This window comes from Falco biarmicus, chromosome Z (assembly GCF_023638135.1).
Source record: "Falco biarmicus isolate bFalBia1 chromosome Z, bFalBia1.pri, whole genome shotgun sequence".
NCBI lineage: Eukaryota > Metazoa > Chordata > Aves > Falconiformes > Falconidae > Falco > Falco biarmicus.
In genome coordinates this window covers 35,260,641-35,284,749 of record NC_079311.1, presented here as the reverse complement: position 1 = coordinate 35,284,749, position 24,109 = coordinate 35,260,641, and the positions used below count along the sequence as shown (strand labels likewise).

The following is a 24,109-nucleotide window of genomic DNA, read 5'->3' as shown; positions in this document are numbered from 1 at the left end:
CAGGGATTTTAATGTCACATTAGGACTTTGGGCTTCCGAAAGAAGAGCTATTTCATAATTAAACTTCAGGTTTTGTGGTTTATACCTAAAACAGCCACCTCCTTTCAGTTTGGAAGTGAAAAGTCCATTAACATTCATATTAATACAGTTTTAATTTAGTTTTGCAGTCATTCTTTGAGATTGTGCCGGTACCTATCATGATCAGTAGACACATCCAATTTCAACTATCTGTATGTATTCAACAGACATTGTAAGTACTTATCCTGTATATCAAGAGAATTTAGTCACTTGCAGGAGAGGCTAAGTGTCAGAATTGGGAGCATTTTCCCAATTGACAGGAAATACCATAGATCTTTAAAGTGAAAAACTGTGTTGCTACCATGTTCTGCATCCTGGACTTAACCTCAGTGAATGGCACCTGTATCAAGAATCTCTCCCCAAACTCACTCATTAAGTCCTGCCCTAAGTATGCAAAGTTTCTCAATGTGCAACAGAAGATTTTAGTAGCTAGATTCTCTTGCTAATATGCTGAGCATAAGAGAATAATACACTTCTGACAGCTGCAGCTGCAAGGGATGATGGAGATTTGCTAGACCAAGTGTCAACACTATAAATCCTTTGCTGGGCATAGGCAGAATGTAGGAGGTAACTGCCCTATTTCAAGAGACAGGTCAACCGAACCTCCACCCCTGCAAATACAAAAAACTTGACTGGATATAGCCCTGAGCAATCTGATGTAACATCAAAGTTTGATCTCACTTTGCAGCTGGATCTGTGGGATTGCACAAGACCATATGGTAGAGTAATATTCAATCTATGATTATTTATTTGGAGGAATTACTTTTAAGTCAGTAATTTTTGTTAAAATTTTTTGAAACATCCTTCTTCTGTAACAGCTTATTCTAGAGAAGTTTTCTATCTGCAAGATCAAAAACTCCTTGAGTAGGACCCTTCTGAGCAGACAACATATCAGTTCTCTTCTTCAGTTGTGTGGAAAACAATCATGTAGCCTGTCTGCTGTTACAGAAGTGCTATGACAGAATATGTCTAATGTGAAATAGCTGGTGTTGAGAACAACATCCACCTAAAATCTTGAGGATTTTAGGTTAGATCAGTTTTATCCCAAGAATGTGGACTGAATGCTCATTAGCAGTTTGGAGCGTATGTTCCAATTCAGTTTCAAAAAGTAATGCAATTCACAGTTCACAATGCAAACGATGACACATCTAATGATAAGCAGGCATCACCCATAGACTTGCTTCTAAAGTGCACTCTTAATCAGAAATAAAATACTTAATGTACATTAAGTCCAGAGGATGTCCACTGTGATGAAATCCAAAGTTCTTATAACCCACAGCAGATGAACAGGCATTTAATGGAAACCGTGATAACAATCATTGTGACAGTACCTTACTGAATACATGTAAGTAATCTCTTATGTCTTTAATATTAACTGTTACCTAAAGTTTTTCACGTGATCTTCCACTCCCGAGAGCCGAATAGAATGCTGTAGCGCATTCAAGTAAGTCAAAGCTTGCGTTGAGGATCCCCAGTTCACATCTGTTGGAAGATTTGAAATTCCAGTTACTTTAAAGCTGTTCATCATAAAACTACATGATGGAAAACAGAATGTCAAAGACCACTGAAAAAGACATTTAAGCTACATCTTGGTACACTCTACGCAGTACTAGCCACCAAACCCTACAGCTAAATAGGCAATTCTGTTTAAAGGTAACATTTCTATGTAAGTTTTAGCAAACAAATTACAAGTTTGATACTTTACAATTACAGGAAGAAAGAATTGAGGGGTTTTTTCCCCAACTTTTCAAAGATTGTGACAACTTCAGAGTATAAAAATATAACACTTCAGGAAAAAAATGCCATGTTTAGTTGTTTCCTTACTACAGCAAAGGAAAAAGAAGTCTCAAAACATTGCCTAAAGTCTTTCTGTATACAATTTTTCCTCCAATTTTCATTCAAATGCTTATGTCTAAATGCAAGGCATGTATCTTAATTTGGGAGCAGGGGGAACAACATTGGTGACTATACAGGCATAATTACATTTCACTACAATTAAAAAGCCTGAAACAGAAGTTTGAACTGGTCAGCCAAACAGAAATAAGTTATCTTTTTTTTTCCTAAAGGCTATCACTTTTTTCCTTCTTCTATATCCCTCTTCCCGCCACCATAACCAAAAGAAGCCCCTAAACATACCTGGCTTCTTGTAAGTGACATAAATGTAGAGTCCAAGGACTATGACATACGTTAGAAGTGCTGCCCACCAATTAATGACAAACATCACAATGCAGCACAGAACAGCTCCAACAAGAGAAATCCACATATTGTAGTATTTGAAAGCAGGCCGCCAACCTAATCAAAATATAATTTGGAGAATAGAAAAGAGGGGGTAAATTAATTTAACCATTACTTCAAGCAAAGGAAGGTGCTACCCCTTTTTTTCCTTCCCTAGTGTTCTGCATCACCTTTCATGTGAATGTGTGACAGTTTTGGTAATGTACAAAATAGTGTCTTTGTCACATTTATGCTTTCAATTTTCCAACAATATTCAAATGAATTCGTACCTTTCTTACACAGATATGTAAATGTTCCTAATTTTGCCCTCTAAAAATTATCTCAGAGGGGAAGCTTGAGCATACTTGTGCCAGTATGTCTATTGAATCAGGCTACATGAATCTTTCGCAATAGCTTGCCTGACAATTGATTTTTGCTTTCAAAAGTAGCATAACATAAATCATCAGCTCGTGACTCTCTCACATACTATTAACTAGTAAAAATACACAACTAGACATTTTCACATGGACAAAATTTTCACCACATTAAAAGGAAAAACAGCAGAACCTGAATATGTCAAAATGTCACTGTTTCACATCCTTGTTTGCCACAAATTTGTCAAAAGTCAGGTAAATACCCACACACACTCCCACTAGCACACAGAAGATTCACAAGAGTATTAGACATAGAACTGTTGTGTAAACAGTTATGCACATGCTCTAACAAAATGGTACCTACCAGTTCAGCAACTTAATAAGCTTTTAAGGGTATTACTTCAGTACAAATGCATAGTGGACTGGATATGATATATATCTGTTCTGCAAGTACTTGGTTTTGGCTTGTTCTTATAATCTAACTAGCCTCCCACATCAAAGGCTATAAAAACATTGCAATACCACCTGTAAATCCAGTTTCTTCTGAACTAGAAGATAAAAAATTATCAGAGAAATCCAAACATGACAAAAGGGTGGTTCCTGAATGACAGATACTGAATTAGCAAGAAAGCTTTCTTAAAGAGTTCCTGAATAAATGCTGAATTATCTTGTGTTCCCTCAGCAAAGATGACAAAATTAGTAGCTCCCAAGCTTTGCTGGGTCACTCAGTCCTGAAAATTTCAGAAGGCCCAAGTACACACCATACTACACTTTTAATTCAGATGCACCATGATAGTCAAACAGGTATTTAGTAACTAAATTAAACTAAAATAATTTGTATTAATACCTTTTAAATTGTATTTATGCATAAAGAAATTGCAGGTTAAACTCACCCCCAAAATGTAGTTCCTACCTGGAGATTTTGCAAGAGAGGCATGGAATACAGAGAAATTAATCAAGGCATATGAGGCCAAGAAGAAGTTCGAAATAATTGGAGCAATAACGTTCAGTTCAGCTGTAAAACAAAAAACAAAGTAGGCTGTTATGAAAGTTATCATCCAATGTTGCGGATTCCATAGTAAAAAAAAAAATCTGCTACAACTATTTTCTGATGTACTCTACAAAGAAAGTTTGTTCTTCCTGTTCAACAGACAGCGCTATCATCTTAATGGTCCCTTAATTACCAAGTTATATTTTAGTTGTCAGGAAATGTAACTTCTAGTTTTAAAAATATAAACATTTCTCCATACTACCAAGTGTTCTAGGACTGTCACTTTCCAAGCACTACATACTTTCTCAAAATATTTCATTGAGAAAACTTCTTTCTCCACCATGGCTTGATCAAACATTGCACCAATACACTGGGTTCTGAACACCAGAAACAGTAGTCTGAGCATTAATATGTCTGCAGTATGTCTCCAGCTCAATTCTCAAACAGCAAAGAACAAGATACTAAAAGTTTAAGAGACAACCAGCCACAGTGAATGGCAACAGCAGACAAAGTTAGTGTGAGCAATGTCACAAAGATGTTCATCTGCCCATATTTTAAACGAAAAGTCACAGCAGTAGTTAGTATAGTGCATTATTAAAGACCAATACCATCATAACAGTGACAAGTACATCCTTTTTAGTGAAACAAATGGAAGAACCTGATGGTCTCCTTTCCTTGAGGCAGTATGGTACAAATTGTTTATATGTGTACTCTCAGCACCAAAACCCAGGTATCAAAACGCAGACTCCACATTTCTACTTGTTGTAATAAAATTTGCTAGTCAGCATGTCCCTACTGCAGCATCATGGGTATACCTGTGCTTTACGCAGACTTGGGGGAAGGATGAAAGAGCAAACTGGGAAAAGAAGTTTAAAGGCAGTGGCACAGGACCCATGCATGGACACAGCACAATTAGTTTGCAACCTACACAAAACACACGTAATTCTACCTAGACTATCTTTACCTTTAGCAATAGCAGCATCAGCACTCACCTCTACTGTTTGTAACCTAACAGAAAAACACACTTCAAAAAGTATTGTTCATGCAAGTTTGCCACTTACTGAAGCTGTAATTATTAGAAATCTGAAATAAACTTTCATATTTACAAGATATAACATCTGTCAGCCTCGAGCAAAAGATGTATTTTTATGGATTGGTGGTATTCAAAGACAGGTACCTATGGTTATTAAGAAAAGTGCAGTATTGCTACAGTTCAATTGAAATTTATCATAGTTCTAGACAGTTACATCTAGAAGATAGGAGAAAGTAACCCTCAAAATAAACAGGTTTAGAACGCTGGCTTGGAATTAAGCTGTGCATTACACCTCTAGGACACTGTTATCAAGGCATGATATAGAATTGAATGCTTTGTAAAGAACAAAAGAATATTGAGATTTATTATAATTTCAAACTAACCAATTAGTATGAATCCAAGAGCAATTAAAAATGTTAGAAGATATCCTCTCAGTGGTTCATTGTTCTTCCCATAGCCTTTAGCAAACATCTGAAATCCTGGATAAATGTTGTCCTTGCACAAAGCCTAAGAAAAAATAAAATTCAAGAGTCAGCATGCATTTTGTTCAAAATGTATCCTTTCTAATGCAGTCCTCCACTGTGTATTATCTTCCTGAAAGGATGTTTATAGCCACCATGTACTAATGCTATTTTCAATTGTCTTTGCAAGTTGACATTTTGCATTTCCAATATTCTATCCTTTAGTAATTTCTACCTGTAAGAACAAGCTTTGCTCTTCTGTAAGTAATTAACTACTTGTGTCTTACAGTTACAAAGGGTCCTTCTTTAGAGGCAATGCTTTCTCAGGAAGTGGAAAGTTTGCCCTATGCATCCACTAGTTCTCTGCATCAATACTTGTGCTTCTATTTGCAACAAAATCCATTCTATGTTTGACAGCCCACTGAACTTTTGGGAAAGAAGGTCATTAGAGGACACTGAAGCCTTACCCAATTAAGAGAACTTGTAAGAGAAAAAATGAGATTAAATGGTTGAAAGAAGGTAAAGCAAAATACGTTCAGGAACACCAACAAAATCAATCTAAATTATTTAAGTGAGAACTGGTACACAATTATTTCAATAATGTATTCTTTGAGGATTAATATTCCACAACTACAGGTTCTACTTCAATTCTGTCCTCTTCTATGATTAGTTTGAGAAGTGAACTAATCTATTCTCTTTGTAATGTGCTCCACTGTTACTGACAACAAACAACATCTAAAGGAGTTTGTAGGTTCCTGTAATGTTAGTTACATTTACAACTAATCTCTAAACTAACAAGAAACATGAAGTCTGGAACAAATTATAGTCTAGCTATGTTTAGTAACAGTAACAGTTTTCCCATTCTAAGCAACTGGTATGTCAAGTATTACGAACCATGATGGCGGTATGTCAGAGTTCCCTTCCAAAAATTCTGATTCAAAAGTTAATAAAAATTATTCTTTAAAAGATAATGGGTTTGCTTCCATACTTACCTGGAAAATCTTGGGTGCACTCACAAGGGACGCTAATGCAGACGACAGGGTGGCTGAAAAAATACCTGCAGATATCAGTGGTGCAAATCCTGATACCATGCTCATCACCTGGAAGCAAAATAATTATTTGTTTAAAAGAATATGAAAAAGTATACTATACAAACGGCTGGCAACAATAACTACAGAAAAAGTAAATACTATGTAGCCCTCACTTAAAAGCTGTTTGAGTATCACACATTCCTATCAATGAATGAACAACGGACCAATCAGGGGATATGAATGGATCCTCATTTCAGAACAAGAGAAGGTAGTTTTCCACACAATACATAGTCCAAACATGTAATTCTCTGGTCAAAACAATCAATAGCGAAAGTCTCCATGGGTTCATAAGAGGATTTAAAATAAATTATGGAAGAAAAATACATTGGAATTTGTTACCTATTTTGAACTAGCCTACTGCTGAATAACAAGGTCTCAGAAAGCCCAAGTGACAAACAACTGAAATCAGGGAACTTCTTGGGAAAACTGATTATCTTTCGCAACATCTCCATCACTTTAAGTTACATTTGTTTTACATGCAAAACCACAAGGCCAGGAGAAACTTGCTTCCTATCTCTCCAAGATCACATCTTAGGACGCCTTTGTAACCCTGGTGAGTGGAATACAATATGCAATTCTTGGTAGACTGGATGACTAACAAAATAAATGCTCAGTAAGTTAAATGTAAGAGAACAATATTGGTAAGACATTAAATAAATTCCAAATTAGAACAGCAGTTTCTGTCTAATTGCCATACAGCCTAAACACCCTCTTATACCACTCTACTGATTGCTTCCATACCACAGCTGCATGAGCTTTGCATGCGTCAAGTGAATTAAGATGCAGAACTATCTACATATTTAAGAAACAATCATGGTTTAATAGAGTACTTTCCTTTATGAAACAAAAGCCTAAGCTGTTTAAAGGCACCTTGTGTTTAAGAATGTGATACCACCTTGAAAAAGCTTGGGTTTAGTCAGTGAACCAAATTCAGCATGGTGCCTTTCAAGCACAACGTGTCAGAATGAGGTTCTGCATCATTTGCACTGATTACTTCGCTCTTTTATCCTGATAACCTCACCTACAGTTATGAAAGGGACTGAGGGAAGGCAAAAAAGATCATGCAGAAGTGTTTAGTTTTCAAGTTACTGTCACCTGAAGTAAAATCTCTCTAAAGCAGTCCTACTAGACAGGATATGCTCTCAGAAACAATATACAAGTTTTACTCATATTGCTAGGGCTAAAATTAGCATTCTTCTCCAGATCACACTAACAAAGACTGCTGGCTCTCTTAGTCAACTGAATCTCTACACTACGTCAGGTTTCATTGGTCAGTTCAAGGCATGCCATGCTTAAAAAGAGAAATTAAATAACTGCAGGTGCATAAGATGCAAGTGAAGTAGCTGTCATAGTACTGTAATGAATGAGAGAATTTCCCGAGACATATTTGTAGTCGACAACAAAAAAAAAGTAGGACAGGCCTTTACTCATAGATGAATAAAACTAATGACATACACACTAAGCTATTCCTCCTACACTCAGGTTTAAGTTAGTTTTATAATCAACAGAAAAAGTTAGTTGTAAACGCCAGTTCATAACTACGCTACATAGTAGTTCTAGAAGAGAAGTTAAGGGCATAAATGCTTTACTGACAAATATTTTAGAAAGAAGCCTTTGCTATAGCAACGCAATAAGCAAGTATAGAATAATCTTTGTAGAAGCAGTATGAAAATTTTCTTCCTTGCGAGGATGGCTTGATCAATCTTCCTTGAAAGGGCTTCTTATAGACAGGATCTATGCACAAGTCTATCACTTTCCTTCCCATCTGATTTAAAACACTGTTATTCTGAGGCCTCCACTTTAGTACACTCGCATCAGTTACCTGCAATTTAGTTCTTAACAATCTAGTCAGATTTCACATTTTTTTCCAAGTCCAGGTCCTGTTCATTGCCTCCATTTATTTACACTATTTTTGAGTATTACATCTGCTTTATAAATTTGAAAGAAATCTAAGTAAGATATATGCAGATAATACTTGCCTATTTTAAAAGCTACTAATAATACAAGAGACATTAGGAAGCTTATTCTAAGCTAGGGGAACAAAAGTGGAACCAGTTCCAGAAGAACTAGTATGCTATGGTGTTAAACACCCCTCCCTCCCCACCTAATACACACACACACACACCAAAATCCAAACCTCATGATCACACAAGCAAGCAGCCCACATATGCACTCAGCTATAGCACTGCAATTTTCATCCTTGAAAGAACACACAGAATTAGGACAACACACACCTAGTAAAAATAGACCCGTTGCCACTGGTGTGGTGGGACAGATATATAGTTACTGTCAATAAAGGGACTCGTCTTGGCATTTACTGTTTAGACAGTTTCTTAAATTTCAAACATACGGTATAATGAAGTCTTGTAACTTTGACTACAGTTTCAGTTCTTTGGTCCAGCCATTGTGGAGAAGAAAAAAATGCCACATGAAAACAAGCACCAGTTTCTTTAAAGTTAATTTTTTGTAATGAATATGGAAAAAGCATTGTTCAACTCCACCTTCCCCTAACTTTCTTGAAATGTTTTACAGCTGCCTTCCTTTGTAGGAGGAATGTTTTAGCAGAACTTTTGTGCTGTTTCTGGAATGGAGTTTCATGCTACTTTCACCCGAAGTTGATAAAATTCTGCATTTGAATTACCCAAAGCTATAACTTATTCCACGGAAGTTCCAGGCTGAGGTTACAGAGACCAAAACAAGTTTCTGAACTCACTCTTCTACCAGGTGACAGCCTGGGCACAGAAATGTCATTGACACTGAGCAGAAAAATGTCCAAAGCCTGTGAGGACCTGTAATTCACTTACATAGACTGCAACACAAACTAAAGATGATCTTTCTATGCAATTCTGACTAAGTCTGTCTTACCAACTGTTCTCATTTTAAGTTTCTTAGCATCATCTAAACTTTCCACAGTAAAATTGTACTACAAGTTGCCCATTTGCTGCCCAAATTCAAAACCTGAGCTGCCTAAACACTAACCCCAAATCAACACTTTGCCAGAAGAACCGAGTGCAGCACAAAGCGTACCAGTGATAAAATCAGGCTGTGCACACAAGTAAACTGGCACCTTCAGCCTCAGAACCTGCATGCTCACAAGCTATAAGGCAAATACAACAATCTTTGCTCACTTTAGGGATTAATTTATAAGAGTGAAGTTATTAAACCTACAGAAAGAAGTTCTGTTTGTTTGAAGAGCTTAAGAGGTATGCAAGTTTGGAGCACAACTCCCCCTGCACTGTGACTTGCATATTAAGAAAAAAAAAAGTCTCCTTACAGATACCATCCAGAGCTACTGAGCGCAGGTTCAGTTAGAAAGTGTAAAACAGTGTATCTATAGGTAGACAGCCTCTCATGCAAACTATTTCCTCCTGACAACTTTTCAAAAGGCAGAATTGGACTCCGCAGAAATGCACAGCAAAAGCTGTGAGGATGACAGAAAAAAAAGAAAACCAAACAAGTGAAATTCCACAGAGAAGGTGGCTAAGCACTGCAGCAGGCTGCCCAGAGATGCTGTGCAGTCTCCATGACAACATTTTCAAAACCTCAACAAAAAGTGGGGCATATGGGGCACTGCATTCTCTGTGCAGCCCCTGGCCTTGGAAGTGACATTTCTTATTTGAAACCCACTAGTTTTTCCAAAGACAGAAGCAAAAATAATTTGGGAGATAGATAGCACTCTTTAGACCAAATGGTAAAAAGCTAGAAAATTACTAACTTAGAAGTACAAGCAACATTTATGGTAAGCAACCTTACTAAAGTTATGACTTAAAGAAAAAAAGATACAGTCACAGGAAACCAGTTCTATTCTCAGCTATACATTTGATAATATACTGGATTCCTTCAAGCTTAAAACAAATCAGGAAAGTCATCACACTTTACAGAATAATTATTCCTGTAAGAGCAATTCTGAACTGTTTCTAAATACAGATTTTTCAAAACCAGAACAAAGTAACACCACATATACTCAAGTTATTCCACTATAAAAACATATTTTACTCTAATAGTGGTCTGCACTGCAACATTATTTCAGCACGTACATAACAGATCTTCCACCCTGTGCTGGTTTTGGCTGGGGCAGAGTTAATTTTCTTCATAGAAGCTGGTATGGGGCTATGTTTCGGATTTGTGCTGGAAACGTGCTGCTAACACAGGGATGTTCAGTCACTGCTGAGCAGCGCTTACACAGAGTCAGGGCCTTTTCTGCCCCTCGCCCCACCCCACCAGCGAGCGGGCTGGGGGTGCACAGGAACCTGGGAGGGGACACAGCCGGGACAGCTGACCCCAACTGATAGTCCATACTGTATGACACCACAATCAGCATACACAGTTGCGGGTGGAAGGAAGGGTGACATTCAGAGTGATGGCATTTGTCTTCCTAAATAACCATGATGTGTCAGGGAACCCTGCTTTCCTGGAGATGGCTGAACACCTGCCTGCCGATAGAAAGTGGTAAAATAATTCCTTGGTTTGCTTTGCTTGTGTGCACGGCATTTGCTCTACCTATCAAACCGTCTTTATCTCAGTGCACAAGTTCTCACTTTCACACTTGCAATTCACTCCCTTACCCCACAAGGGGCAGCGGAGTGAGCGAGCAGCTGTGAGGGGCTCAGTGGCCAGCCAGGTGGGGTTAAACCATGATACAGCCAGCTTTGCAAGTGAAGCTGTCAGCTGTACATGTACCACAGGTACTTCTGATCAAAACTCAAGCCAGACACCTTTTTTTATCAGTGGGTTTCAGCTTAACCTCTAGCCAATTTTCTGTACACCTATTAGAAAAATTTAGGGCAAAGATGGACTACCACAAAGCAAGTTTAACTCAACTGGCAAGAAGTGTGTTTTTCCTGGTTTCTTTCATACCTTTACCAATAACTCATGGACACTGGACAGATAATCAAGATGTAAGTTAAAGACTGAATTCTCATGACTTCTATAGGGATTTTTAAATACACAAACAGAGTTTATGAAAATTCACAATGTTCTTACCATTAAAGAGGATACTGTGACAAATATAAAACATTCTTTAAATGTCAGCATATTTTCTAAGAAACTTAAGAAATTAAGGAACAAGTTATTGACAGAGGCTACCTATGATTACAGTGCATGACTATGGAACAATGAGTACATCTATCCACATCACTGAATCGTGACATCCTGGTATCTAGAGGGAAAGTTGCAGTTCTACCACCTAACCTAAGCAGTTTACTCAGAAGAACAGTAAATATTTATACCACCTCTGTAAAAACACCCAAAAATTTTAACAGTTACATTGTTCTTCTACATACTAGCTAGGATGTGCTGCTTAACTAATCCGGCTAAACCTTGTATTTATGTATGGCTTTTTTTCTTAACATGCAATTCAAAAAAAGAACAAACACAAAAGCCAAATGAACAGCTTTAGGAGAAAGTTTTATACCTGGAAATTGTTCATCAGCCCATAGTGACACCCTGTCTGACAGGATGAAAAATCATAGTTTAATTTGCAAGCTGCAGAAGTACAATTTGTCAGCTCAGTGACAATAGTGTTATTAACATTCCCCGTGGCATCTCGAACAACACAGGAACCTAGAGCAGACAATAACAAAAAAGACATTAGCAGACTCAACTAAACATAAGGACACGTGTTAAGCTCAATTCCCTTTTTATGTAAACATTTTCACAGAGCAACATTAACATACAGCATTTACATTTTTAATACATTGCAGTATTAAGCACATCTTCACTATGAAGATTACAAACAAGCCAACTAACTGCTCTCTTGCCTGAGATGATCTTCAGTTTTTGAAAAAAATCCGAGTCTAATAAAAGGAAAGTTTTAGCACAGAGGAAAACAATGTCAATAGACTCACAAAAGTTTTAACAGCACAATTCCAGTTCAACATTTGTCTGAATCATGAGTTTCCACACAGCTCTTTAACTGAAGTCAGTATTATGCACCATCACTCGATTTCATAGTTTCTCTCTGTCAGTCTTCCTAGAGGAATGCATTTTTGTTGTGTATGTACAGATGTATGTAGACAGGTTTGCACAGCATTGCAGTTATTTCTTTTCCAGTCAAGATGGCTCAGACATTCAAAAAAAAAAATAAAATCAAGTAGTTTGTCATGAAAACCTGTTGCAAGCAGTTTCTCAATGCTTAAACAAGCCACCTCCTACATGACTCTGGTATTTTAAGTTGGTTTCTTGGCAAAAAACCAAAGACACATAGTCCCATTTCTACCACATATAATTAAGTTTATCACTTAAATGAATTGAAGACAGCAGTTTATGATTATTTCTAATTTTACTGGTCAAGACATCACTGAAGACAGCATTTTAGACCTTAAGTACTAATAAAAACCAAGTACTAAAAAGCCTGCAAATCTTCTAATTACATGGTCTTTTGTCTCATAAAGGACAAACAAATTAAGTATTATTTAACATTCTATGGTTTAATAGTTGAGGTACTCAAATTGTTTGGACACAAGCAAGTATTTGCAGGAACAGGAACTAAGTAAGTGGAGAAAAGTCTACAGAGCAATAGTCAATAGAATTTCCTTAGTTTAGGAACCTGAAAGACAAGGAGGTCCTGGGAACAGAACCATGTGACTGCTGAGGACCTAACTTACTTGCGAAATAACAAGGAGGGTTTGGGTGTGCTGCAAGCTGGAAGTTTCAGTTTCTCCAGTAGCAACCCCTGTTACCTATGTAATTGGGAAAATGAATACCTAAATAACTATACCGTATTTAAGTTGCTTCTGAGCCATCAGAACTTAATCTGCAATACCACCCAGTCCTGGTAGGTGGACATTACTTAATTCTTCCACTTCTCAGATTTATTTTTCAGCTACTTATTAGGCCCAATTGGTTAAATTTCAGAGAGAGTTTCCTATACCGATTGCCTGCCTTAACATTTTCTTGTGTGTATGTGGAGGGGCTGGATTGGTCTGTTTTAAATGGGATTAAAAGCTCCGTATGAGAAAAAATTTCTCCTTCACTATGCCAAGTATTTGCCCTAGCCATTGAAGCAGTATATAATGGATATGACAACATACTTACTAGTTGAACTATTTTTAGATAACATTTTGTTGGTAATAGATTGCAGTGGCAGACCCGTTAAGTTGAGCAACCCATTAAGCAGCTACAGTGTACTATCACAGCCCTCCTCTTCCTCATTCCCTTTTTCATATTTTAGATTTAACTGGCTAGCAGGCCTTTCACACACAAAGCATGACAGAAAGGGACAATGGCACTATGAACAAATTTAATAGTAAGGCTTACTACGACAGAATGCAGAACAGAAGCCAGCTGTGCAGGCTCCATTCTCGGCAGAAGATTCTTAGATGTAAGTAAAAATCTAGACATTTTATTTAACCCTCATTCAGAAAAATTTGTAATTATCATATTCTGGCAACATTTTCCGTAAGAACCTCCAGGTCTTCTTTCCTGTAAAAACATGATTTCACCTTTTCACAGACACTTATAAGCCTGTTCCTGCCAAAGTCAAATAAAGTTTTGTCATATAAACATATATATGTTTATAGGCCTGAGGTGGTTAAGAGATTATCTGTATCAAGTTATCACGTAACTACATGCAACCAGCAAGAATTCCAGAGACACTACCATCCTGAATCCTTCAGATTGCAGTTGAGAGTGCTGAATTTCACTGGTGCTACAAGCAGCTACAGTTAGGCTCTCATTAGTTTTACTTCCTTGCATAAAGAAAGTATGTCTTAACCCTTCTCAGAAGTCTGGGGTTTTTTATTAGAGCTTCACTTGTTTATAAAGCAGTAAGTTTTGTTCTTTGATATATGTATTTCAAGAATTTAGATATAAAAGTTGCTTATGCAGTGTTCATCCTGCCACCTGCATACCTCCCTTAGTTCCTTGCTAAAATATGAAATTGGACACGTCTTCCTTATAGCTGTTACCTTTTTGAAATAGGCTGCCTAGCTCTAACAGTAGGACTAGCAATTTTCTAAGCAATCTTCCAAGCCTTCTCTACTGTGTTTAACCCTCTTACTACAGAGTACAATTACTGACATAAGTTCAGAACATCATCTTCCCCTTCAGACATACTACTCAGTGACATCTACTAGCCCCATCGAAGTTTTAATGCCTTGCTTATCACTACTCTGGAAACTTACCCACATACTATTCCCCACTGTAAAAGAATAAAAGTGTGTGTTTGTCTGATTCCTGATACAATGCCTTAAAGCTGAATTCCACTCATGTCATAATCTCTGACTTCTGCAACAGAACTGACCTTTAAGTCTAAGTGTAAGTTATAGAAGGCAACCAAGATAGGACATTCCTGATGCATCAAACACTTTAACGGTCAGCTGATTTTGCAAACTGTTCCTTTTTCAATATGAAAAATGAGGTTTTTCATGTTTGAACAATGATCAAAGACGTCCATTAAGAAATCAGTATTAATGAACATTGTGCTGTCATGTGGGTTCAAGTTCTAAAGTATTCAAATTTGGTAGCAGAGGTCTATGCAGTCAATCTAATTAAGTGTAGGTCATTATGCTGCATAAAGCACAATCATTAGAGCCAACTGTTTGGCAGAGCTACAGTACAATGTTAGCCAACACAGGCAGACTAGCAAGATTGGTATCTTTGGAAAAGAAGTATCATTAGTGGTCAGATCAATGGTACTCTTATAAATGAGAATTTCATTCAAAAGGCAGCACAGCTAAGATAAGGCAAAGTCTTTCATATAAGAACACTGACTACTGCTGTCAGAAATTAATTTACTGACACTAATAAAAACATTTCCAATCACAGGCAAGAAATATGCGAGACAATAATCTTACTTTCTTAAGGTTAATAGAGTTGTTTTATAGGTGGAAAAAATCTGGTTGACCATTGGTGCTCTAGAATAAAACTGATATAGACAGCATCAAACCCCAAGGCAGCTTCTACAGAGGAAGACTAGGAAAAGAGGTTATGCAAGACTGATGCTATGAGAAACTATGATCGTTTCTCCTCTTTCCACATGAAAATAAAATTACAGAAATTTCTGAACATGATGCTTCTATAAGTGGGCTGGCCAGATGAAGGCACTACTCCCTCTCCTCCCTCTCCTGGGAATTACTGCTTGTGCATCCTCACCAAAGAGCTGTTTGATCATCCCACAATTCACTTCAGGTAAGTAGCTGACTACCACCATCTTCAAAACAATACAAGTATTTGTTCCTTAATTATTTTATGAAAACATGTTTTATTAATCCAGGAATTAGCCTACTGCTAAATTGTACATCTTTTAACATAAGTAACTGCAACAAATGACGAAACATCCGTATGAAGTCTTTTGTCATCTTTAGTCTAAAGCAGTCACTAGTCTCAGAAAAACACCACTCATTTTGGGAAATCATAATACCAGCTGAAAACTGAACTTCCAACAATAAAAATTAGAAACCTCTGGCTATTACTTTCTCATGCATGAAAGTCATTACATAATGATTTTACATAACAAGTTACATAAACCCTATCAAAACACATGCTCAGAATGAATGTGAAAGGATAAAGTTAAAAACTTTTATTTACCTACAGATACTGCAATTCCTGCATAAACCAGTGTAGTTATTAAGATGGCCAACAGCGTTCCTTTAGGTATGGCTGACTGAGGATCCTGGAAGAAAAATGTCAGTGGATAGTGATGCAGACAAATGTATACTCAGTGTTTATGAGCAACATTTGCTAATTCACTACTCACCGCAAGATCACCTGAGATATTTGCACCAGCAAGTATGCCAGTTGCAGCAGGGAAGAAAATAGCAAATACAGAAAAGAAAGTTTCTCCATGTCGAAAATCCGGTCCAAAATTCTCCATAAATATTTCAGCTGTAGAAAAAGATTTAAGTCTATCAATATTCATATAGAAAGTACAGTACTAGCCCACTCCAGCCATTATTACCTCCTTGAAAAAGCTGAAACCCACAGCTGTATGACCTTCTTAAGTGTAGAATATTTAAGTCTTAATTCATCACTGACTCAAAATAAAAGTCACCACAGTAAACTTAAATAACCTTTAAAACCAGAAAAAGTTTCATCTCATTTTTTTTAAATTCATATAATCAATATATAAGCAGGCTGGACCAAGTTTTGGCCCAATAGCTTTAAGGAGCAAAACTGCAGAATTCTGAAAGAATCAGGGAAAAAAGTCTCTATAGTTAAATAGGACTATAAGCTATTTTAGATGTTTATCGTAATTACGACAGCATGTCTCCTCTTTGCAAAGACAGTTTACAGAACTAACTGTTCCAACATACCTTTATAACCAAAGAAACCTTTAGGCTTCTTGCTATCCAAAGGAATAAATGTTCCTATAACGAAGTCTCCAATAGCAACTATGAGGATCACCAGTAAGACTATCTGTGCCTGAAAGATAATGATTGCAGTCAGATAGGAAAACTTGCTCTTTTTCAGATTCAAGCTTCAATGATATGTTCTAAAATGTAAATATTTTATTCCAAATCCAGCTCACTCTTCTCAGTTGGTTTTCCACAAATAATTATGCGAGCTGGAAAGAACATGTACCAGAATTTTTAATAAAGAACTAGCAATAATTTGTAAATTTAATGTCCATTCAAAAGAGAATTTATTACTGCACTCCTCAGAGTTATACTTCTAAAGAAAAAATACTTAAATGAACCATTTTTTCCCTATAAGCCTTCCAGAAGTAATGGCTATGAGTAGACTGAAGAAGTCCACAAGAAAAAGAGCTAAATGCACACAGATGCTAGGAGTATTCTCTTATTAACCATGCTCATAACACTTTGTTTGAGTCAAACTGCTTTTGTTTGCTATTTGAGGCAGTGGACTAGATTATTTTGTTACATTCTCATATGCTCAACCCTTACGTATGAAATTCAATTGCACATATTCAATACCACAGTTACTTGTTAATTTCTAGTTCTCTTGATACTTTTTTTCATTACAACAGATTTTTAGCCATTGTTCAATAAAACCATTATAAACCAGACACTTTGTACTTTAAACCATCCAACACCTCCAAAGTGTAACCAAAGATAAATCCAGGCATTGAAGAGATGGTTCAGATTTTATATTTATATAAGCAATCACACTGCCCCGTTATCTTTTGTGTTACTTGATTCCTTACAAAAGCATATGCCAGTGGCTTGGTGGAAGCTATTCACAATGTGATTTTTTTCCCAGGCCTTAGATCAGAACTTAAAATGGAGTAACACTATAGCCTTGCTGACTGAACTGAAACTGGAAACACACTGCCTCAGAAGATAACGGGGTACCAACAGTGATAGACAGGGCACGACAGCCAAGAGCAGAGTTAGAAGACTACCTGAAGAGACTAGTTCGTGCATCATATTTAGATTGCTCTTTTGCTAAGGCTGGAAAATAGATGAGAGGTGTAAGGATGCAGCTAGGTACTTACAGAAGTCTTCAGTAAGCCCAGAGACTTCAACGTGAAGTTATCACAGAGCAATTGCCACAAGTGCATTTATCCAGTAAGAAACCTAGACTTCTCCCTGAAGCTAAAAGAATTTTCTGAGTATCTTCCTTAAATTCAAAAGTCTGAAAGGACGGGCTTTTAAGACTTCAACACAAGGAGTTGAGTGGTAAAACAGCACAAACTCTGAAAAGCCATTTTTTAAGTAGGCTTCCTCAGAATCCCATTCTCTCTTAAGATGTTTTAGATCTATTTCAAAGGTATTATTATAGATCCCCTTGTCCTGTTTTCCAAGGCATTCTTGTAAGTCATGGGGAAGACACAGAACATCACAGATACTAATACTTCCTTCTTGATTAAAGTGTTTGCTATGCTAAGCTGCATGTTAACCTACATGCAGTGCTTGTTCAACAGGTTCAGTTGCTTACCATTGCTCCTACCTGCCTTCTTCCACAATGCAGAAACAAAGCCAACAAGCCTTGATGCTTTTGTACTGAACACAGGATTTTTGAAAGATACCTTACTTCCTAGTAGAGTATATCACTGCAGTGATACCACAGTTCAGGTCCAATAGAGAAACATTAAACAACAGAGGGATTTCTATGCAAGCTATCCTTACACAATTGCTCATGCTACAAGAGCAAAAGCAAGATATTTCTTGTGACTTTCAGTGACAGCAGCCAGAGGGTTAATAACTGCTTCATTCCAAGGAAAAACTAAACAGTTGAGATTAAAGAAGGCCAGTACTGTTCAAAAGATACCATTACAAACTGAAGTTTCAGACAGTGAGGGACTTCCTGAGAAAAGTAAAAATATTTTTCCTGAAGTGTGCTGTTTGATTTAAAAGTACATGCCAAAGTAAATTCCTGTAGATTCTCTTCTTCCTGTGGTAGAGTCAAGTAATGCACTTGATCTTCACTTACTTTTTCTGCAAGCCCTGCATCTAGGGCTGAAAACAATGATGAGGCAAAACCCTCTCTCATGTAAATTATGAGTATCATTATCATCCTGATGCAGGAGCATAAGAAACTGCTACAGCACTTTTTCATGAAAAAGTGCCTTCAGTTGCCTCTCACTGCATAAAAAAGAAGCTACAGTGAACCAAGTATCAAATGTGAAGGGAGACCAAACGAGGCTCTTCTATTTTTGAGCACACTACAGACACATATTCAGTAAAAGACTTCTGCTCTGTGTTACTAGGCAGTGTAAACTAGTAAGGCAACCTCTGTATTAAGGTATCCTTGGATCTATGTGTGTTTGTTTCCACGTTCAGAATTGACCTAAGATCATGCAGCCATAGCAAAATGAGTAAAGTAGGTTCCCCCTTCTACTCATCACCACCCATGTTCACAGCTGTCCTCAATCTGTTTCCAAGTGAAAACAACACCAGAAGAGAGTGGAAGGGAAAGTAAGAACATTGGTTTTGAGTTAGCAGAAACTACACAACTTTAAATTGGCTTCAGCTCCAGCCGTGTATTTTCCATCCATGGAGCTCATATGAAGCTCCCAGTGAGTGAAAATTCCCATATTAATGCTCCTACCCTCCTCTGGGCAACTACAGCACAAGAAAAAGTAATACCACTAACGTACTTGACAGTTTCATGATGTTTAAGTTCATAGATACTTAAGCTTCCAGTGGAAAAATGCAATTTAAGGTCTGAAATGTTGTCCAGACCTGCACATGCTAGTGCTAGACAGAGAGCTATTACATAAGAACTGCCCACTGACTGACTTCTAACATACCATACATGCAATACTGAGTTCATTAAATACATTAAAAATAAATAAAACAGCTGAGGTAGAAAATGGAATCAGAATTATGAAACAGAAAATGAAAGAAGGCAAGTTCCTTACTTTTGCTTCCCATTCCATTCCAGCAACGGAAATGCCCAGCAATATAACTACTGTGATAGCCCCTATGATTCTGATATCATTCATTTCATCAACCATCAATGTGCCGTTTTCCTATCAAAAAAACAAAGTCATGTATTTTATCAATTATTTATATTCTCTACTGCAGACAGCATTTTATTGACTGTAATTTATTAACAGAGTTAACCTCTATACCACAAATTTACTCATTTTAAATTCCTGTATGGGCACAAGTAATTTGTTTTCTGCCTTCTTTTAAATCACCATATCTTAATGGAAGGATTCTATTCAGATCTAAAGGGAAATGATCATTCCTATTCACAGCCCATCTCCAGACAGAATGGTCTGTCTTCAACTGCCAGAGAAATAATTAATCAGCAAGGCAACTGCTACCACTTTGGACCTATACATGTGTTACACTTGTTCACTGTTACTCTTAATTCTTTTAATGCATTCCAAACTTCTTCCCATCTACAAAAAGTGTGGTTTTACTGTTCTCAATATTACATTTAATAAAAAATCCCACAGACAAACAGTATTTGATTGAGTATAAGGAATTGTTTTTAATAAGCAGAACTCCTTTGAACATAAGCTTTAATATAAACAACTGTCACTTATAAGGAACAATTTGCTAAGAAGAATCTCAGCATCAACAAGTTACAATTCTGTGTCATGTATCTCTACTGCGAGACTTCTCAGCAGCTAGCTTGGACTTTACCAGAAATTACACATTTTATTTGTTCAGGGAGATAACCAGTGTGGGAAGTTTCCACTTGAACCAAAGCCACTTTGTTTTTTTACCAGAAAGCTACCAAATCACAGTAGCATTTTACTGATATATCAGTAATAACCTTGTCTCTCATTCCACGTCTTTGAACTGGTCAGAGCAACCTCCTGTATCAATGCAGGCTGGGGGATGAAGGGATTGAGAGCAGCCCTGCCAAATGGGTTTGCGGGTAGTGGTGGATGAAAAGCTGGACAAGAACTGACTATGTCCACCTGCAGTCCAGAACACTAACTGTATCCCGGACTGCATCAAAAGAAGTATGGCCAGCAGTTTCAGGGAGGCGATTCTGCCCCTTTACTGTGCTCTGGTGAGCCCTACCTGGAGTACTGCATCCAGGTCTTGGGTCCCAAGTATAAGACAGACAAGGAGCTGCTGGAGCAGCCACAAAAAAATCAGACAGATGGAACTCTTATAAGGACAGACAGAGAGTTGTGGTTGTTCAGTCTGGAGAAGGCAAGAGTCAAGGGAGCCCTTACTGCAGCTTTTCAGTACTTACAGGGGGCTTAAAGATGGGGGCAGACTTTTTGACAGGGCTTGCAGCAACAGGATGAGGATAACGGCTCTAAACTGAAGAGGTGAGAGTCAGATTAGATGTAAGAAAAATTTTTTTTTTACACTGAGGGTGATGAAACACTGGAACAGGTTGCCCTGGGATGTTGTAGATGCCCCATCCCTAGAGACATTCAAGGTCAGGTTAGATGGGGCTTTGAGCAACCTCATCTAGTTGAAGATGTCCTTGCTCATTGTTGGGGGTTGGACTAGATGACCTTTATAGGTCCCCTCCAACCCAACACACTATCACTAGATATGACAGCTCAAACTTGCATAAAGGACAGTATAATTAATATAACCACTATCATCCATATACCTTGAGCAGCTCCACAACTGTTTCTGCAAAGCCAACAACATACATTGCTACTGCAACAGCATTGGCAAATGCAAAAATCAGACCTATGGCACCACCAAACTCTGGGCCCAGACTTCTGGAAATTAAGTAATATGCTCCTCCTGAAACAAAAGAAAAAGAAAAAACACTACTACACAATACAGCCTAAGAATAGTAATCAGCAATTTAAAGTTTACACAAACAAAGCGCTATTCATTCTTGTGTCTATCTTCCCTAATGTATTAGAAAATAACCAAAAACTCAGTATTTGAGGGACAGGCATGCTGAAGTTTCAGCAATATGTTTCAAGTTTTTAAGAAAATACACCAGTTGGAAATAATCACCTGACACATGTACCACATCATATTACTTAGCTATGCAACCTATGGTTAAAAAACAAATTGTAAAAAACAAGCACCAGTATTACTGGTTTTTTTTCTTATTTCAAACTACTCAAAGCATTTGTGCATAGTTCTACTATTACACATTTTTATTAGCTATAGCTCAAGAAATGGGCGTAACAGACTGTAATAAACCCATTCAAGTTCCGAAGCTCCACAACCCATTTCTTAGAGTTCTGTTGTTAAGGGAATTTTCTGTTCCCTGTGGGACTCTCAAAACAATCACTCTATTTTTCAGAGCCTACTCTTTTTAATTTTGAGCTTGACAGATACAAGACCTCGAACTCCACATATGACAATTTGAAAACTGAGTATCTATAGCATTAGAAAAGAGTAAAATTTTTAAAAGTAGTGAAGGCACACTCTTCCAGTTAAAGACTAGGCTTTGTAGAAGAAACAAGTCCTCCAGCTCCATCTGAAATAATTTAGTGCACATTAAAAATTTGCAACACAAAATCCTTAAATTACTGCATTACAGTTTTTGTGCAAAACGTATGTAAGTACCCAGCTCTGACATACTATGCAAATGAGAATGTTAACATAAGAAAAATATTACTGTAATGCAAGATTTTCATAGGAACAACTATGGTTTTATTCTAAAGTTTTATCCATTCAGCAATTCAAATTTTCTAATTAAGTATTATTTTGCAAGAGTGACTCAAAGAAAACCTCTCATAAGAGCAGGAAAATACAATATGCATAATGCAATTTAGAAAAAGAAAGGGCATCTAGAAACTAAGCTTGACATAATGCTAAGAGTCATAGCCGAACCTTCTCATTGGAAGTTTACTTAGCAATAGTGAGAGGTTTCTCTTCATTCTTCATCAAGAGAACTTTTTAAGCTGCTATTTTAATTCCACCACATTTTCTACTACTACTAGTCTCATAAATGTCATTGAAGCAGTTTGAGCATGTCAAAGGCACCAACACTTATTTTGCAGGAATTGCTGATAACAGCACATAAACCATGAAAGCAAATGAAAACTATCACCCTCAAGAACTGGAGATAATCATGAGTGTGGAGAATTTCTTTTGTGTGAAAAAAGTAACAATAGAACATGTCCTTCTGTATGCTGTCATAAGATATAGCTTATACTTTACAGGGTGTATTTTTTCATTATCAAGTTTTACTTCAGGACATGAACACATACAAGCACACATGCACACTCTTAACCAACCTGTGCAAATGCAGGAGAATATTACGACCCTATTCACTCCTGGGTATGTGTGTCTCAAAACGTCTGTATTCTGGAAATTAAGACTAGATAATGTTTTTTCCACAGTGGAAAAGCAAGTCGGTAGTCAAATCAAATTAGCAGGCTAATTATTTACTTTTCACTAATTACACGGCTGCTTAGTCAAATACGGAACATAGGGAAGACACTGCTTCTCAGAAAACTAACTCTTCCCTACATTTCATCCATACTTTTTTCCCTGATGCTAAAAAAAATGTAAAAAAAAATGAAGAGGTTCCATCCTTAAGGTGTATGCTTCAGAGTGATGAAAGCTTTATGGAAGTAGGTTTACCTCCTCTTACAAACCCATTTGTTGCTATTGCTGAAGTAGACAGTCCTGTAATAGTTGTCACAACAGTGGCCATTCCAATAACCAAGACAGACAGACCTTTTGAAAAAAAGAGGGGAAAAAAGGTGGAAGTATTAAAATGTACAAGAATTAGTCTTGCAAATACAACAAATTCACAAAACTGGATAAATGTTCTCTTTAATTGGCCAGGACAAAACTGTATCCTAGAGCTTCAAGGAAACACATGCCTTTTGCAGATAAAGAGATTTCCTGTAGTCTAATAGTAAGTTAAGCCTTTGAAGAAAACTGTTTATATGCTACACAGTCTATATGTGGATTTTAATAACCAGAGTTCAAAAGTTTCTCTCTACAGTTCACTGAAGACTTACCAACGTCAATGTTAAATTACATACCTTACAGCTAAATGAAAAAGTCTAAGTAACTTACTGCTTAAAGTTTTGGAAAGGGTAGCTTACCTTAAAAACTGGTAATATTAAGGTCATTTTCTACCCCCACTTAAAGTGTAAGCTCAGGATCAACACCTCTTTTGGATGACATTTAAAAGTCACTGAAATAAAATTATACCATTAGTACACATACCAATCCCAGCTTGTCCAACAATCCATGACAGTCTGATGAAAAGCATCACACCCCAAATATTTAACATACATCTTACCTAGAAATAAAACAGAATTTTTACATAGGTTAGGTCTTACACTTGCAGTTATTTCCACTAATTCATTTCAGTTTTTAACGTTGTTGAAATTATCTTGCAGTCTTTGTTTGCTACTTTTCAAATTATTTTACAAGAATACATTTTTCTAATTAGACAAGTTTAGGTTCGATTAAAAAAATAAAAGGAAATCTAAATATGAATAAAACCTTGAAGTACCTTGAGCATAAGCTTACAGAACTTCAGTATCTGACTTATGTAGTATGTCTTAACCAAACAATAAAAATTTAGACACCAACCTTTCAGATGCAAAA

General features: G+C 37.0%; 1 protein-coding gene across 1 annotated transcript in view; it reads right to left on the bottom strand.

Annotated features, from left to right (window-relative positions):
* Positions 1 to 24,109, bottom strand: part of SLC12A2 (solute carrier family 12 member 2) — a 59,772-nt gene that overhangs the window by 17,332 nt on the left and 18,331 nt on the right. The window contains exons 3-15 of the mRNA XM_056324566.1: positions 23,723 to 23,798; positions 23,126 to 23,221; positions 21,180 to 21,319; positions 19,507 to 19,617; positions 16,496 to 16,604; positions 15,940 to 16,067; positions 15,771 to 15,855; positions 11,656 to 11,804; positions 6,144 to 6,251; positions 5,074 to 5,197; positions 3,580 to 3,681; positions 2,215 to 2,370; positions 1,461 to 1,560 (exon numbers count right to left, since the gene is read on the bottom strand). Of these exons, the coding sequence (XP_056180541.1) occupies positions 1,461 to 1,560; positions 2,215 to 2,370; positions 3,580 to 3,681; positions 5,074 to 5,197; positions 6,144 to 6,251; positions 11,656 to 11,804; positions 15,771 to 15,855; positions 15,940 to 16,067; positions 16,496 to 16,604; positions 19,507 to 19,617; positions 21,180 to 21,319; positions 23,126 to 23,221; positions 23,723 to 23,798 (1,484 nt within the window). The remainder of the gene's footprint in view (positions 1 to 1,460; positions 1,561 to 2,214; positions 2,371 to 3,579; positions 3,682 to 5,073; positions 5,198 to 6,143; positions 6,252 to 11,655; positions 11,805 to 15,770; positions 15,856 to 15,939; positions 16,068 to 16,495; positions 16,605 to 19,506; positions 19,618 to 21,179; positions 21,320 to 23,125; positions 23,222 to 23,722; positions 23,799 to 24,109) is intronic.